The 16135-nt window shown below is 25.7% G+C and overlaps 1 protein-coding gene across 1 annotated transcript in view; it reads right to left on the bottom strand.

The window, feature by feature from the left end:
• Positions 1-1076: 1076 nt before the first annotated feature.
• The window catches only part of LOC122498993, a 31808-nt gene continuing 16749 nt past the window's right edge, over positions 1077-16135 (bottom strand). Inside the window, exons 6-10 of the mRNA XM_043607022.1 lie at positions 15868-16014; positions 6703-6965; positions 2113-2298; positions 1795-1919; positions 1077-1433 (exon numbers count right to left, since the gene is read on the bottom strand). Of these exons, the coding sequence (XP_043462957.1) occupies positions 1275-1433; positions 1795-1919; positions 2113-2298; positions 6703-6965; positions 15868-16014 (880 nt within the window). The 3' untranslated portion in view covers positions 1077-1274. The remainder of the gene's footprint in view (positions 1434-1794; positions 1920-2112; positions 2299-6702; positions 6966-15867; positions 16015-16135) is intronic.

Here is a 16135-nt window from a genome sequence, read left to right on the forward strand (position 1 = left end):
TTATACTCGCAAATAATCATCATTCAAAAAGTGTTGGTGAAAAATAATAATTTTTTCGGAATGTTGTAAAATCATATGTAAATTAGAATTAGTACGTAATTAATTATTCACTATTAAAGACTAATTAGTTATAAACTATTGAGAATTAATTAATTATTAATTAACCTTTACCAAATAATTAAAAATGAATTATTAATTATTAGTAACTAATTAATTATTAATTTACTCTTAACAACTAATTAAATACTAATTATTAACTATGGAAAATTAATTATGAATTAACATTCAACAAGCTAATTAACTACTAATTATTAATTAGTAACTATTAATAACGAATAACTAATTAATTGTTAAAAATGAATAATTAATAACTAATAACTAATAACTAATTAATTATTAATTCTTAACTACTTATAACTAATTAATTATTAATTATTAACTACTGATAACTAAGTAGTTGTTAGTAATTAACTGTCAATAACTAATTAATTATTAATGAATTCTATTCATAATTAAATTATTAAACGTAAATATTAAAAGCAATGATTTTACAATAATCATATGAAAAAACTTAAATATTAAAAATAATATTTTTAAATTAATTAAGTAAAAATAAAAGTTAATATTAAAAAAATAGTTTCACAATAATTAGGTAAGATTTCTAATAAGAAAAAATTGAAAACGCAATTAATTGAATATAATAATATTAATATATAGAATAGTAATACTGTATTATAGTATATACTATTATATACTTATTTATATAATAGATAATAGATAATAATAATAATATTATAAAGAAAGAAAATTAATTGCACTTATTGATATGAAAAGAATTAAAATTTATTTTTTGAAAAGCAGAAAAACAACAATTATTGACACTAATTTTTTTGTTTTATCATCATTGGGAAATTAATTAATCAAAATCAATTAACTTTAATTTCAATAATAAAAATAATAATTAATTATAATAAAAATGGATTTAAATTAAATAAATTGTTGAAATTATAGTAGGACACATCTTTTCTCACTTGTCAAAAAATAATTATTATTATTAAAAATATAAAATTTTTAAAAATCTATTTTTTCAATAGAAAAAAATAGTATCAGTAATTGTGAATTTTTCTCGCAAATATATTTTTTGTTAAAATAATTGTAGTATGTATAATGTATAAATTTCTCTCGAATGGAAGTTTTTAATGAAAAAAAAATTCCATTTTTTCTTATTATACAATAACAATAATAATAATTAGAGCAGTGTGTGTAAATTTTTTTTAAAATACAAAAACAAAGCTAATTAAAAATAGTGTGATTATTAGGGAATTTCTAATATTTGTTTGACTATTTTTTGAAAGTCCTTGCTGATTTGGTTCATCGATGTTGTTACCACCAAAACTTCCTGCCTCTGGGAACCAGGATTCAGTCACTGGAATCTAGGGAAAAAATTATTTTTTTTTGTATTTAATTAACAAAATAACAATAATTAACTAATTAATTATTTGAGTTGAGTTAACAAAATAATAATAATTAACTGATTATTTATTTGTACTGAATTAATAATATAATAATAACTAATTATTTATTTGCCTTGTATTAACAAAATATAATATAATAATAATTAAATAATTATTAATAATATTTATAGTTCAATTTATAGTTTACAATTTATAATTTTTTTCTACTATAAAAACTCGTTTTAGTTTAATAACTTTCTTTCGGGAAATTTTTATAGTCTTTTTTAAACAAAAGTATTTTTTTTCTGAATTAATTTTTACATAATTATTTTTTCCCTACCTGGTTTGAAGCTAACCAAGTGCTCGTTGCCCAAGCGGGAATTTCTGTCGAAGTTTTCGTTGTTTGCGTCGTCCAAGACATTCCACGTCCATAATTTGGTGATCGTTGTGTCACAACAATAGCAACTTTTGGAGAAAAAGAAGAATAATTTACAATTAAAAAAAATAATTTATAATTTAAAAGAAAAATAATTTATTATTTGAAAAAAATATATTCTTTAATTTTTTTAATTAAAAATATCAGAGAGAAATGAAAATTAATTTCTCTTTTAAAGAAGGAAAGTAATGACAAAATTATAAGAAAAATTTCAAATTTTACCTGATTCGTCATTGTTAACATTATTATTATTGACATTATTGTTAACATCAACTATTGTTGTCGTTGCTCTTTCAGTTGATTTTTCAGTCTTTGATTCCTCGACAGATTTTTCTGTACTCAATTGTGATACAACATTCGATTGAGCTGAGGATGGTTTCAAGTCGTTCGCTATTCGCGATTCCGAACCTAAAAAGGTAAGTTTTTTTGTTTAATTTTCCTATTTTTTAATAATTTTATTTTTCTTTCTTGTCACATATATTTTTCTCTATTTTTATTTTAGATAATTTTATTTTGCAAAAGCAATTTTTTTGCACTAGTAATTTTTTGTAATTTAATAATTTTTTTCCCTAGTAGTTTTTCACCATTTAGTAATTTTTTCGAATTAGTCATTTCTTTTTTTTTGCATTTGTAGTTTTTTGAAATTTAGTAATTTTTTGCAATAGTAATTTTTTGTAATCGTAATTTTTTGTAATAGTAACTTTTTGTAATAGTAATTTTTTGTACTAGTAATTTTTTGGACTAGTAATTTTCTTGCATTAGAAATTTTTTACACTAGTACCTAATTTTTCACATTATTAATTTTTCCAAATAGTAATTTTTCACAGGAGTAATTACTTTGAAATCTTAGTAAAAAATTAGCAAATAGTTCAGTTAGTAAAAAATATTAATTGAATTATTAACTGAATATAAAATAATAATATATAGAATATAATTAATATAAATACGATATATTATATTATCATATTATTATGAAACATTGTAATAAAAAATTCTCAAAACAATTAGTTTAAAAAAATTAATATTTAATTATCAAGTAAACAATTAATTAATAATTAGTAAAAAATAGAATTTTTAGAAACTGTTAATTAGAAAAAATGTAATTATTGTTAAAAAAAGAGTAAGATTTATGATAATAGAGAAAATATTTATTCTTTCTCTTATTCGGTTAAAAAGAATTTTCCCATTAAGAGATAATCTTTTATTCATTGTTGTTAATACGATTTTATTTCCTTCAATAAAAATTCTGGATAATTGAACTTTGCTGAGGAGAGTTTTCTTCTATATGTATGTATATATATAAAGCCGGAACTTTTATCTCAAAAAGTTCGAGAATAAATTTAGACTCTTATCTTCCGAAAAGCTAAAACATAGAAGAAAAGAAAATAGATAGAAACCGACCGCATAAATTTTCTACTTTTCTCTTCTCTAGCTTTTTTAAATTCCCATACAACTTTTGCTAAACAATTTTTCGTTGATGTCTAAGTAACAAAAGAAGCTCTATCCAGTTGAGTATTTTTTTTATTTCTTTCTTTTTCATTATATACCTTGTTCCTGTCTAGTTTTATATAGAATATGGTGCTTCTTTTTTTTCTAAATCCATACCACCTGCTCTGGTTTAATCTTGTGTATGAATTTATAATAAATTTGCCTCTTTTTTTCAAAATGAGATATGAAATTTTTATATTATTTTCCATTCCTGTCTATTTTCTTTTTTTGGAAAATTGTTTTCTTATTTTTCTTTTTTTTCTTCTTTTATGTAAAAATATTGACAAAAACATTTGTCTGGCTAACTCAGTCTTTTTCTACTAAAGCAAAAAAAAATCAAATAACTTCTACTACTACTTTTACTACTAATAATAAGAATTATCAAAAGTAAATCATAAATTATAAACAGTATTTTGGCTGACTAAAATGATTTGTACTACACGGAGAAAAATTCTTTTTTAATGATTACAATAGTCTACATTACAGCTCGGATATGTGACCACTTTTTGGAATGATTACGAAGACTATGTAATGTGTTAAGAATTGAGTAGGAACGATTACTATAGCTGTTGTAAGGGATACCTTCATGTTTTAACTCCTTACAACAGCTATAGTAATCATCACAAAAAGTGGTCACATATCCGAACAGTAATATTGACTATTGTAATCATTATGAATAAATTTTTCTCCGTGTACTGAGAGAGAAATTATCAAGTTTTTTTCTGACTAAACTGACTGAAGAATTTTTAGGGAAAAAACTTTTTATCTGATTTAATTGATCTTTACTAATGATTTTAGCTTTCTATTAAAAATAATAAAATTATTAGAGTTGACACGAATTGTCTGATTGAATAGCGACTTTTACTACTAGGCTACTACTTTTTAATTCAAATAGAAAAATTAAGAGTTAAAAAATTATCTGACTAAATTGAATTTTACTACTGATAGAAAAATTATAAAATTAAAAAAATATTTTCTCCAACACTTGCTCTGAAAGGAGTACTTTTCTTGGTAGAAAAGTGTGGCGAAAGTAGAACTTTTCTCAACTGCTCTGAAGAGCGTGGCGAAAGTAAAATTTGGCGTGGCGAAAGTAATTTTTAGCGTGGCGAAAGTAAATTTGGCGTGGCGAAAGTAAACCATGAATTTATTCTTTTTTCTTGTTCTTTGACCGAGATTTATTTTGTATCTAACTACTTCCCCACTCAAAACATTCGTCTTTTATTATATTAAACATAAGAACATTTTAAATTAAAATTATACGAAACTCACGAAGAAACCTTTCCTCGCAAGTCGTTCGAGAAAACGTAGTGCACAACTCGTGGTGAAAGAATGATTTTTCGAGAGTGAAGTTTGCGGCTCGAGCGTAGCGAGAGCAGCAAACTTCACTCTCGAAAAATCACACTTTCGCCACTAGTTGTACAATGTACTATTGTCTGGCTTAACTGACTTTTACTACTGATTTTAATTTGTTAATAGAATAAAAATAGAAAAATGATAAGTTAAAAAAATGTGTCTGACTATAAATTAACTTTCATTACTAGATCTTTCACTGTCGACTGAGAAAAAATTGATTTAGAATATTAAATGTATTTTGTCCTACTAAATTAATTTTTACTACTAATTTTAATCTGTCAAATAGTCTTTAATCGAAAAATCGAAAAACTACCCTTAAATGTACAAATTAAAAGTTTAAAGTAAGCAAAATTGAATAACATATTGTGTTGTATAAGAGAAGAATAAATTTATGCACTTTTCTTACAACAACTCGCAGAAACAATGTCAGAATTGTCCATTACCCTCTGTATTTTTTAAACTTTAGTTAAAAGTAATAAAAAATGTAATAACAGATTGTTTTTTAAAACAGAACAATAAATTTATGTACTTCTCTTTCAACAACTCAGAAACAATGTCAGAATAAAAACATCACCTTCTTTTTTTTAAATCGAAAAAACTACCCTTATAATTGTGAATATCCAAACTTTCAAGTAAAAAGAATGAGATAATAGATTTTTTTAACCAGAACAATAAATTTATATATTTATTTTTCAACAACTCAAAAACAAGGTCAGAATTAGTGGTGAAATTCAGATTTTTCATACAAAAATTTAAAAACATTTTTTTTTTACTTCACCTTGTTTTAAAAGAGTGAAACAAATACAGATCGAAGAAAAAGAAATCCACTACACCGATCGTTTGAAAATAAGATACAGAAATATATAGTTTTTAATGGTTCTTTTAAAAAACTCATTTAAAAATTTTTTTTTCGCTTTAAAGTCTGAGATTATCCATATAAGGGTAGTTTTTTCGATTTAAAAAAAATTAAAGGAGATGATTTAATTCTGTCTCTGCTTTCTAGTTGTGAGAACAAAAATACAGAAACGTATGCTTCTGTTTAAAAAATTAAATTTTTTTCTAGTAAACTCCGGGTTCATCCTTTTAAGGGTACTTTTTTTATATAAAAAAATTGGAGGGCAATTGAAAAAATTAGAAGAAATTCTGATCCTTTTTTGAGCTGTTAAAATAAAAATACAGATTGGTGTGTTTTTGAGATGTTATAAGAGAAGTACATAAATTTATTGTTCTGTTTTAAAAAACAATCTGTTATTACATTTTTTATTACTTTAAATTTTGAATTTGTACATTTAATGGTAGTTTCTTTGTGTGCCTGTGAAATCAAAAAGTAAGTAATATTTCAGAAAACAAAAATTTATTGAAAATCTTTTTTCAATTTTTTTCCGCAAGTGTTATAACATATTGTTTTTCCATTTTCAAAAACCATATATAGATTAAAGAAAAATTTTGCTTTTCTAGTGAAGAAAAATTACTCTTCCAAGACACGTTTATACGATTTCGTAATCTAGCTTATTGTATAGACATTGAGGATCTTTTCTTTCTCATTTTTTTCTCCTTTTCTTTTTAGTTTTATTTTTTTCTCCGCCCTTGAGAGTTTTATTAGCAAAGTATTATCTGAATCGGTGTACTTGAGAATAAAATCCCTTAAAGCTACATTTCGCAGAAATGACTGCGTGTTATAACAAGAATATATAGTGGAAAACGAGTCACGACTCGCAAACACAATGTCGTTTATAACATTTATATATATATATATTTCTTTCCTCAGTGTATATTTTTTCCCTCAGTTTATATATATATATATATATATATATTTTTTTTTAGTGTATATTTTTTTCGCTCAGTGTATATTTTTTTCCTCAATATTTTTTTTTGCTCAGTGTATATTTTTTGTCCTTAGTGTATATGTACATTCACAGAGCGAAAAATGTATATATATGAAATACGTATATAATGTTAAGAAAAACGTACCTGATGGTGAATTCAGTGCACGTCCGGTACTTTTGAATGCCGTGGGGTAAGCTGTATTAGGAAAGGCACTGTAAAAGTCACTGGTTTTACTTGCATAAGTATCAGGTGATGCCGTTCGTTGATATGATCGACTTTGTTGTCCACCACCTGCCCCTCCTCTGCCGCCCCCCAATGATAATGCATTTGAACCCTCGCCAAGTGGACTCACTGACAGTGGCACAGAATTATCCATCATCGATAGAGGACAATTGCCACTATTCGGTCTGCGAACAAATATATTAAAGAAACATGTATAGCTGCCGTATATCGATAGGAAATGGGACACAGTTGCATTATTTATATTAACAAACGATAAATCTTTCATGTGCCTTTCAAGAGATTTTTCTATTTCTTTTATTCTTTATACATTCCTTTTCTTTTTTTTCTTCTTGATATTCTTTACATTAACTATAATAATCTTCGTATTTCATTCTTTCATTAATTCTGTCTGTCCACAGTTTAAAATTAGTTTTTGTGTATGCTTTTGTTTTTTTTAAATATATTGTCTGACAAATCGAAAATATGCAGGTATTGTTTCATAATTATTATTATTATTAACTATAATAATCGTCGTATTCTGTCCAGTCTGTCCACACTTGAAGTTAGACAACAAAAAACGTTTCCTTATATTCTATTAATGAATAAAATAATAATAATAATTTGTTTAAAACATAATAAAATGATAACCTATGAAAAAATCTATAAAAAATATATATTATTAGTAACATAATTTTAAAACGCTTAGAATAAAACGATGCCAATTCGACTGTAAACAAAAAAACAGTTCATTTGTTAACTTAAATTGTTTATATCATAAACAAATTATAACTTTTAAAAAAGTCTATAAAAATATTATTGGTAACATAATTTTAAAACAATTAGAAAAAAATGATGCCATATCGACTATAAACAAGTACAGTACAGTTTATTTGTTAACTTTACTTTGTTGATAACATTAATAAATATTTTTTTAACAATATTTATGTATAGATGTTAATAGTGACTAAATCTAAAGGCTGTTAGAAATATCTTTGCGATTTCTAAACGAGTTGTTCAAATAATTAAATTTTAAGTTAGAAAAATTATGTTTTTTAAAAAATGCAGAATTTTCATTAAATTGCAAAAAGCAAATTTTTTAAACTAACAATGCCAACGAAAATTTCACGCGCACTGGCGCGCGTGTAGTTTTGCTATTACAATTGTATTGATAAATAATTTATAATAAAATAATTTTGAAATTAAAAATTTTCACTGAGAAAACTGGAGAGTCAAATTCAGATGTTCAAAAAGTGTATGTTTCCTTTGCTTATGAAGAGAGTTAAATAGTCCTTCTAAAATAAATTTTGAATTGATAATGGAAATCTACTTGTATATTCTCTCCCATTATATCTGAGGGTTAAAAGTTGCGGAGAAAATGTGTACGATCTGATGCGCGCGAAATTATTTTTCTGACATTTTATGTATTTAATTTAGGGGTTAGGTTGCCATATTTATTCATTTCGCGCCGGATAAGGAAGGGATTTCTCAAGATGGTTAATTTCTCCCTCTGTTAGAGAAATGGCACGAATATCTGTCAATGGTGAATTTGAACATTTAGATTGTTATCCAATAGCTAACTCCCAAATATCAACGATTTGTCCCTCCAGATGTTTAGTCCCCCGTGTAGAAACCCGTGTGGAAAAGTGAGGTGGGCCCACGGTGGGTCCCAGGTGGGCTTCCCAGGTTCTAGGTGGGTCCCAGCAGGGATGGCCCAGGTGGGCGATTCCTTGGCTTGTAACGGTGAATCCAGCCACAGCCCACCTAGGAAAAATCCAGCTGGGGCCCATAGATTTAGTTTTCATTCAAATTAATGAATAAATTGTTTATTAATAACAAATAAGTCGAATTATAAATAAATAACGTTATTATTTAACGATTTTTACTTTTTTTAATGAAATTGTGACCAAAAGCAAATTCATAAATAATGTTAGCATATATATGGGAATTAATATATATCCTTTCATTCATAAATTAAAAATTTATAAAAAAATTAGAAATTTGTTAATTAAATTATTAAACGGTATATATAATCACTAAATTGCATACTTATACGAATACAATGCAGAAAAATCGGAATAAACGCAAACCTAAGAAACAAATAAAATTTAACGCACGCGGGGATTGAACCTACGACCTACGGACTACTAGACTAACGCCCTAACCACTATACTACGGAGACTAACTACTGAACACCGACGTTTTATTGTCAGTGACTTGTTGATCTGCTGTAATGATTCAATAAAGCACTTACTGACACGAATACACCGTAACAAATAAATAATTTAATAATAATTATAACAATATTATTAATGTAATAAGAACGATAAATATTCTTAAAATAATATTTATATTATTATGAAAAAAATATATCAATACATTTTTATTAAAAATGTGTTTTTTATTGTTTACAATCATTATAAACATTAATTTGTTGGTCTAAAAAAAAAAATTTTTTTTAGTTTGGACTTAGAAATTTTTACTAATTAATTATGTGGACATTACATAAAAAAAATATTGTGAATACATTTTTGTTAAAAACACGTTTTTTCTTAATCTAAGTCATTATAAACATTAATTTTTTGTTGAAAAAAAAATTTTTAGGTTTGGACTTAGAAATTTTTACTTATATAATTATTGATGTGGGTCCTCAAAAACTGGGAAGCCCAGGTAGGGCCCAGCTCACGCCCACTTATAATATTATTTCGCCTGACCGGAACCCACCGTGAGTGGGTCAATAGACAAACTCTAAAATGCTTCCGTAAAATGTTAACATGTTTGTCAATTGTCAATTCATGTACGAAGATGACCATAATTACATCAAAGTTTTATTATTAAATGTTAAAGAAAAACTAAACTATTTAATAATTTTCACTGTAAACGATTTTTGTTATTATATATAATAAATTTTACTAATGTTATATTGCAGTCGTTATTGTTTAAATAAATAATTGTTGTTAATTAGTAACTCCTGACACTAGCTTCCAGAAAGATGCAGTTTTTTTCTAATTTTGCAATTAACTAATTCGAACCACATGAAATAAAAATAATTTAAGGTTTTAACAATTCAAAAATTGTTTAAACAAATGATTGTTGTTATTTACTAATTTTTGACACAAAGCACCTAAAAAAATGCAGTTTCTTTTTAATTTTATATTTAACTAATCTGAAAAGTATGAAATAACAGTATTTTATGATTTAAACAGTTCAGAAATTGTTTAAACAAATAATTGTTATTGTTTATTAACTTTTAATACAAACAATCCAGAAACTTGCAGTTTCTTTCTAATTTTACAATTACTACTACTCTGATTAACTAATTGCAAAATAAGAAAAAACTTCATTCTTCTAGATGCTATGTGTCAAGAGTTAGTAAATAACAACAATTATTTGTTTAAACATTTGATAAATTGTTAAAATTAAAATCATAAAACATCCGAATGATTTACTATTTACATTAGTTAATTGCAAAATTAGGAAAAAACTGCAAGTTTCTAAGTTATGTGTATCAAAAGTTAATAAATAACAACAATAATTTGTTTAAACAATTTCTTAATTGTTAAAACCATAAATTATCTTTATTTTATGTTGTTCGTATTACTTAATTGCAAAATTAGGAAAAAAATTGCAAGTTTCTAAGTTATGTGTATCAAAAGTTAATAAATAACAACAATCATTTGTTTAAACAATTTCTGAATTGTTAAAACCATAAATTTTCTTTATTTTATGTCGTTCCTATTAGTTAATTGCAAAATTAGGAAAAAAAATTGCAAGTTTCTAAGTTATGTGTATCAAAAGTTATTAAATAACAACAATTATTTGTTTAAACAATTATTAAAATGTATTAAAAACCGTTATACCTTGATGAGTTAATTATTAAATAAATAAATTCAGCTGGAACAACTTTAAAATTTCAATAAAACTAAATGTCTGTTAGTGTAGTACAATAAAAGTTTATAATTATTGACAATAATAAATTGTTTAAAATAATAATGATTATTATTATTATGAATTAATTGTAGAATGATTTATTGTGAATAGTTATATTTAATTTTCAGACTTTTTCTATTATAATGTTAATATTTTTATGAAAATGGGAAGCCCAGGTGGGGCCCAGCTGGCTCCCAGTTTTTAACTGGGCTAACTTGGGCAGATTTCCACACGGGAATTGAAAATAGGACTTAGTAAGGCCCTGAATAGACGCCCTTTCGTTTAGTGAGGCGCAAACTAGGAAAATTAGCCAGGACCCGTCTAATTTCGTCACGCTTGGAATATCAGGTGATGATGTGGAAAAATAGAGAGGTTCTAACTAGATTGCCTTGTCACTGCCTGAATAGAAAAGCAGAATGTGGGGATTTAACTAGAGGGCCTCTTTAGCGCCTCATTAGTTTTTCTAAATACCAAAGCAAAAATTTACGACAGGCGTAATATTGCGCCAGTAATACTGAACAACCCAAGCAAAAATTTCTGTCAAATGCCAGTATTCACAACAGGCGCAGTATTGCACCAGTACTGACATGCCAGCAGTTGGCTTGCCAGTACTGGTTCAGTACTGGCTTCAATAAAATTTCTGTACTACGCCAGTACTGCCCTTTAAGACTGGTATGCCAGTACTACGCCAGTACTGTGCCAGTATTGCTAACACGGTAAACTGACAATAGTAAGTTAGGAACTAATTAATGGAAATTTATGCAGTAATTTATAGAAATTTTTGCAATAATTTATAAAAATATGTTCCACATAAGTTACAATTAAAAATTTTTGCTGTAATTTATGGAAATTTATAGAAATTTTTGCAATAATTCGTAAATATATGTAAAGCAAAAATTATCATTAAAATTTTGGATTTCTGTCATTTATGGAAAATTTGCGGTAATTTATGGAAATTTATGCGGTAATCTATAAACATTTTGACGATAGTTTATAAAACTATGTAAAACACAAACGAAAACTAAAAAAATTAACATTGGAAATTTTCGCGGTAATTTATGGAAATTTATGAGATAATTTATAAAAATTTTGACGATAGTTTACTAAAATATGTAAAACACAAATTAGACCTAAAAAATTGAATGTCGGTAATTTATGGTAATTTATGGATATTTTAGAGGCAATTTATGGAAATTTATTAGGTAATTTACTAATTTGACTTTTTTGAATTTAGTTCAATTAAATAATAATTTAACTAAATTACACAGTTAAACGCTCTTTATTAATTCTAAGTGTAAAAGGTGTCAAAAATTAAAATTTATTCTCCTGTAGCTTCGATAGGGTAGTGGTTAGAGTGTTAGGCTAGAAGTCCGTAGGTCATGGGTTCGATTCCTCGCAGTGTCAAATTTTATTTCGTTATAGGTTTGCGTTTATTCTGTGTTGTAAACATTAATTTGATTAAAAGTTAAAAGTTGGGAACTATTACATGTTTATAAATATAAATTAATTTTTTTTTATTATATCAACATTGAATTTAAATAAATTTTCCACTAGATTGGAAAATAGACGGTCTGGTCTGATTCAGGCCAGCGCCAGAAGATTTTTCTACACGTGTACTAAACCAGTACTGGCTGCCAGTACTGCGCCAGTAACATCAAGCCAGTACTGAAAAGCGTTATCATTTCGGTCAAATGCCAGTACTGATTCAACCATGGCGGCCAGTACTGGCGCAGTACTGCGCCAGTTGTCAATTTTTGCTTGGGAAGTTACTGAACAAACACACATGTAAACAACACTGTTTCGACCAATCAACCTATTACTAACTTAACACTAACACTAACGCATACCTAACACTAACTCGCACGTTATGAATCTACTTTCTCATCGTCCTTATATACTAAACAAAACATTTCTTTACCGCTTGTGAGAAAAAGTGCAATATTTTTAAATTTAAAAATAGCAAATATTTTTGCTCAAATAGTTTTTAAACTTTAAATAGTACTTTAATATGCGTTTAGAACTATTTTTCTGATAATTTTGTTGCTTATTATTTAGAAATTAGGATTTTTCAATGAAATTGAAAATTAATTTAAATACCTAATAGGGTCATAAATAGATACCAGATAGATTTCTCTGTTTAGACAAAAAGGGTATTCTAGTCAGAGCCTGATTGAAATATTTAATAGGGGCATAAATAGATCTAGTTAGATTTATTCCTATTTGAAAAAAGAAGGCATTCTAGTCAGTGCCCGATTATCACCTATCTAGACATTACTAGTGTGGTTGGCCTCACTAAATCCTCATCAGTGCCCTCTTTTAAATAAGGCGAAGTCGGGCAATTTCCACCCAATACTCCAGTTTTCTCAGTGTTCTTAATTTTTAAAAGTTATTAAAAAATAAATTTTTTTTTATATGATCTTTTTAAAACAAATTTCATTTGACTGATCTAAATTAAACAAATTTTTCTGCTTTTTATTTATAAAGAATAGAAAATTGTTAATTTGTTAAAAATTATGATTTGAAATAGGAAATATTTATACCCATTTTATGCATAATTTTTATTTCTCAATAACAATATTGTTTACAAACTCATTCTTTTATTTAGGAAAAAGAACATTACGCATATTCCCGTTTTTTAATATTTTTGTAGAAAATTTTCAATCTTCATAAGGAAATAATTTTCATCATTTCCAATTTTTTATTACAATTGTTTTGATAAAATACAAAATTTTTTTAAAATAAAGAAAAAAAAGTGTTTATAAATTCTATTTGTCAATCAGAAATTTTAAATGAAAATGAAATTGAAACTTTTTAAATTTTCAGAAAATAAAGAAAAAAATTTTACTCAAAAAAATGTTCTGTTAAATTTATTTACTTTCTTTAATTTATTGTAAAATTATTGAAAAACATCAATAATTACTTTTTTAAATAAATATTTAATTATTCTTATTTATCCACTGGAATTCAGACATTCAAAAATTTCAAATTCAAACCTTTTTGAAATTAAACAACTTTTAAAAGTATTAAGATGATGAAAAAAATCGATCACTCCGAGTCAGGATTCAAAAAACAAAAAAGAAGTAATTTCTTTTAACGTTTCAACAGCACGGCTGTCCTCTTCAGAAACTATAATTTATTAAAAAGAATTTTTTGATGCGAATTATAAACATTTTTACAAAAATTAATTTACAAAAAAATAAAATACAATTATTACCGTAAGAAAAAATTATAAATCATTTAAGTCACACATTGCTTATACAAGACGAACGTCTTCGTCGAAGCAAGAACGATTAGACACTAGTTCAAAATAAGCAACGCAAGTAAAATCGATGAAGATGAGGTGACTGACCCACCAGTAAACAAAAAATAAAAATAATAGAATAGAAGAAATACCAAGGTTAATCAAAGCAGATAAGAGTCACACGTGTTTCTTTTCATTGAGAAAATGGATGTAGTATAGTAGTTATTGAGATTTTGTGTATCATCTTTTTTGTTAACAGAGTTTTTTTTGCAAATTAATGTGGATCATTTCTGATATTAAACGTTTATTATAATTAGACTCTTCGTCGAGTATTAAAAAATTATTCTAATCGAAATTGTGATTTAGCTTGTTATTATGATCAGCAATTACATTAGTCGTAGAGTTTTTATGTTCATTAATAACGTACACCAACATTTCTTTTTGACTGACCAATATAAGAAGCAGAGCAATTACCACAGTTAATTTTATAAACGGTGTTAACATTTTCAGTTTTTTTGCTTTTGTCCTTAGCTTTTTTGACGAGGTTATGACTCATTTTTTTATTATCTATCGATTGCTCCGAGTCGAACACTCGGAGTGATCGATTTCTTAACGATGGCCAAGTGATTAAATCATTTTTTTATATTATAAGAAAATTGTTGCTGTAACTTCTTCAAAATTATTTTCTTCACTTCAATTCAATTGTTGTTTTCTAGAATTTTTAATTATTTTTTATGAAAATATAATCGAATTATTACGAAGAAATTTATAAAAAAATTTTAAATAATTGCATTCCTGTGAAATTTTTATTATTTATGAAAACTTATGAAAGTCAATCGTCTGACCCTGCATTGACTTTTACTATACTAGCTGTTTAATTGTCGAGAAAATAATTATAAATATTTGAAAGTACCTACCTATTTTGTCTGACTAAACATACTTTTACTACTGATTTTTATTTTGTGTAATTCAAATACAAAAATTAAAAGTTAAAAAAAATTGTCTGACTTAATAGACTTTTACTACTGATTCTAATATTTTTAATTCAAATTGAAAAATTAAGAGTTTCTGTTTATAATTTCTGTAATTAAAATAAAATTCTATTTTCTATTTAAAAACCAGAAGAAAAGAAGACCATTGAAGAGAATCATGAATTGTGGCGATAGTTTTTTTTTATTTACAAAGTGTGTAAAAATAAAATTTATCCCCGTTTTCTTTTAATGATAAACTGGAAATCGTAAAAAATGATTATCTCTTATTGATTCTTCTGACATGTATTCGATATCTATGTATGTAGGACAAGCTTTTTTACTCCGAATGTACATATCATTTTCGAAAAATACACACTCTTTTTGCCCGAGACATATTATAGTTTATATGTCGGGTCAGTATATCCGTCAATCTCTTTTGTCAATTTAAAAAAAATAAAAATAACCACAATCACTATATATTTTCTCTCTCTCTCTCTCTCTTTCTCTCCCTCTCTTTTGTTTCTTCAGGGGATTTTATTTTTATTCCATCAAAGATTTTTTTTCTATTTAAAAAAAAATATATATTCAGTAAACTGTGGACTCTATGTTTTTAAATAAATTTAAATACACAAATATTGAAATAAATATTTAACAATCGGGATAATTTTAATCAAAAAGTGAAAAATGTCGAGAGAAAAGAATATTTTTAATCTCTCGTGCTTTATTTAGCAAAATTAATAAACAAATAACAAACTAATAAATATTGTAAACAAACAAATAACGAACTAATAAATATTACCTATAAATAATAGAAAGGAGAATGCATTTTTATAAATAATATGATAATATTTTTTTTATATTAAATAATTTTAATTTTAATTTTAATTAAAATCCCCCCCCCCTTTTTTTTTGAGGAGGAGAAACCGGGAAAAAGAAAAAAATACTTACATGTAATTTGCACATTGGTCTTGTAAGAAACTGAGAGCCTTATCCAAGATTTGCCTTGAGAATTTTGCAGCTGTTCCTTCGGGTTGATTCCCATCACATCTTTTTCTCGTTTCCATTATGACGCACGTTCGAAAGTGATAATGTGCACTGTAGCAATAAATTGTACTCATTAATCCTTTTAAAGGAAGAGGTGAGAATTTTTTTTTTCACCCATCATAGACTCTCTTGTATTGAGGAAATATCGATACAAAAAAAGAGAGGAGAGTTG

This window comes from Leptopilina heterotoma, unplaced genomic scaffold, assembly GCF_015476425.1.
Source record: "Leptopilina heterotoma isolate Lh14 unplaced genomic scaffold, ASM1547642v1 Lhet_163, whole genome shotgun sequence".
Classification (NCBI taxonomy): Eukaryota; Metazoa; Arthropoda; class Insecta; order Hymenoptera; family Figitidae; genus Leptopilina; species Leptopilina heterotoma.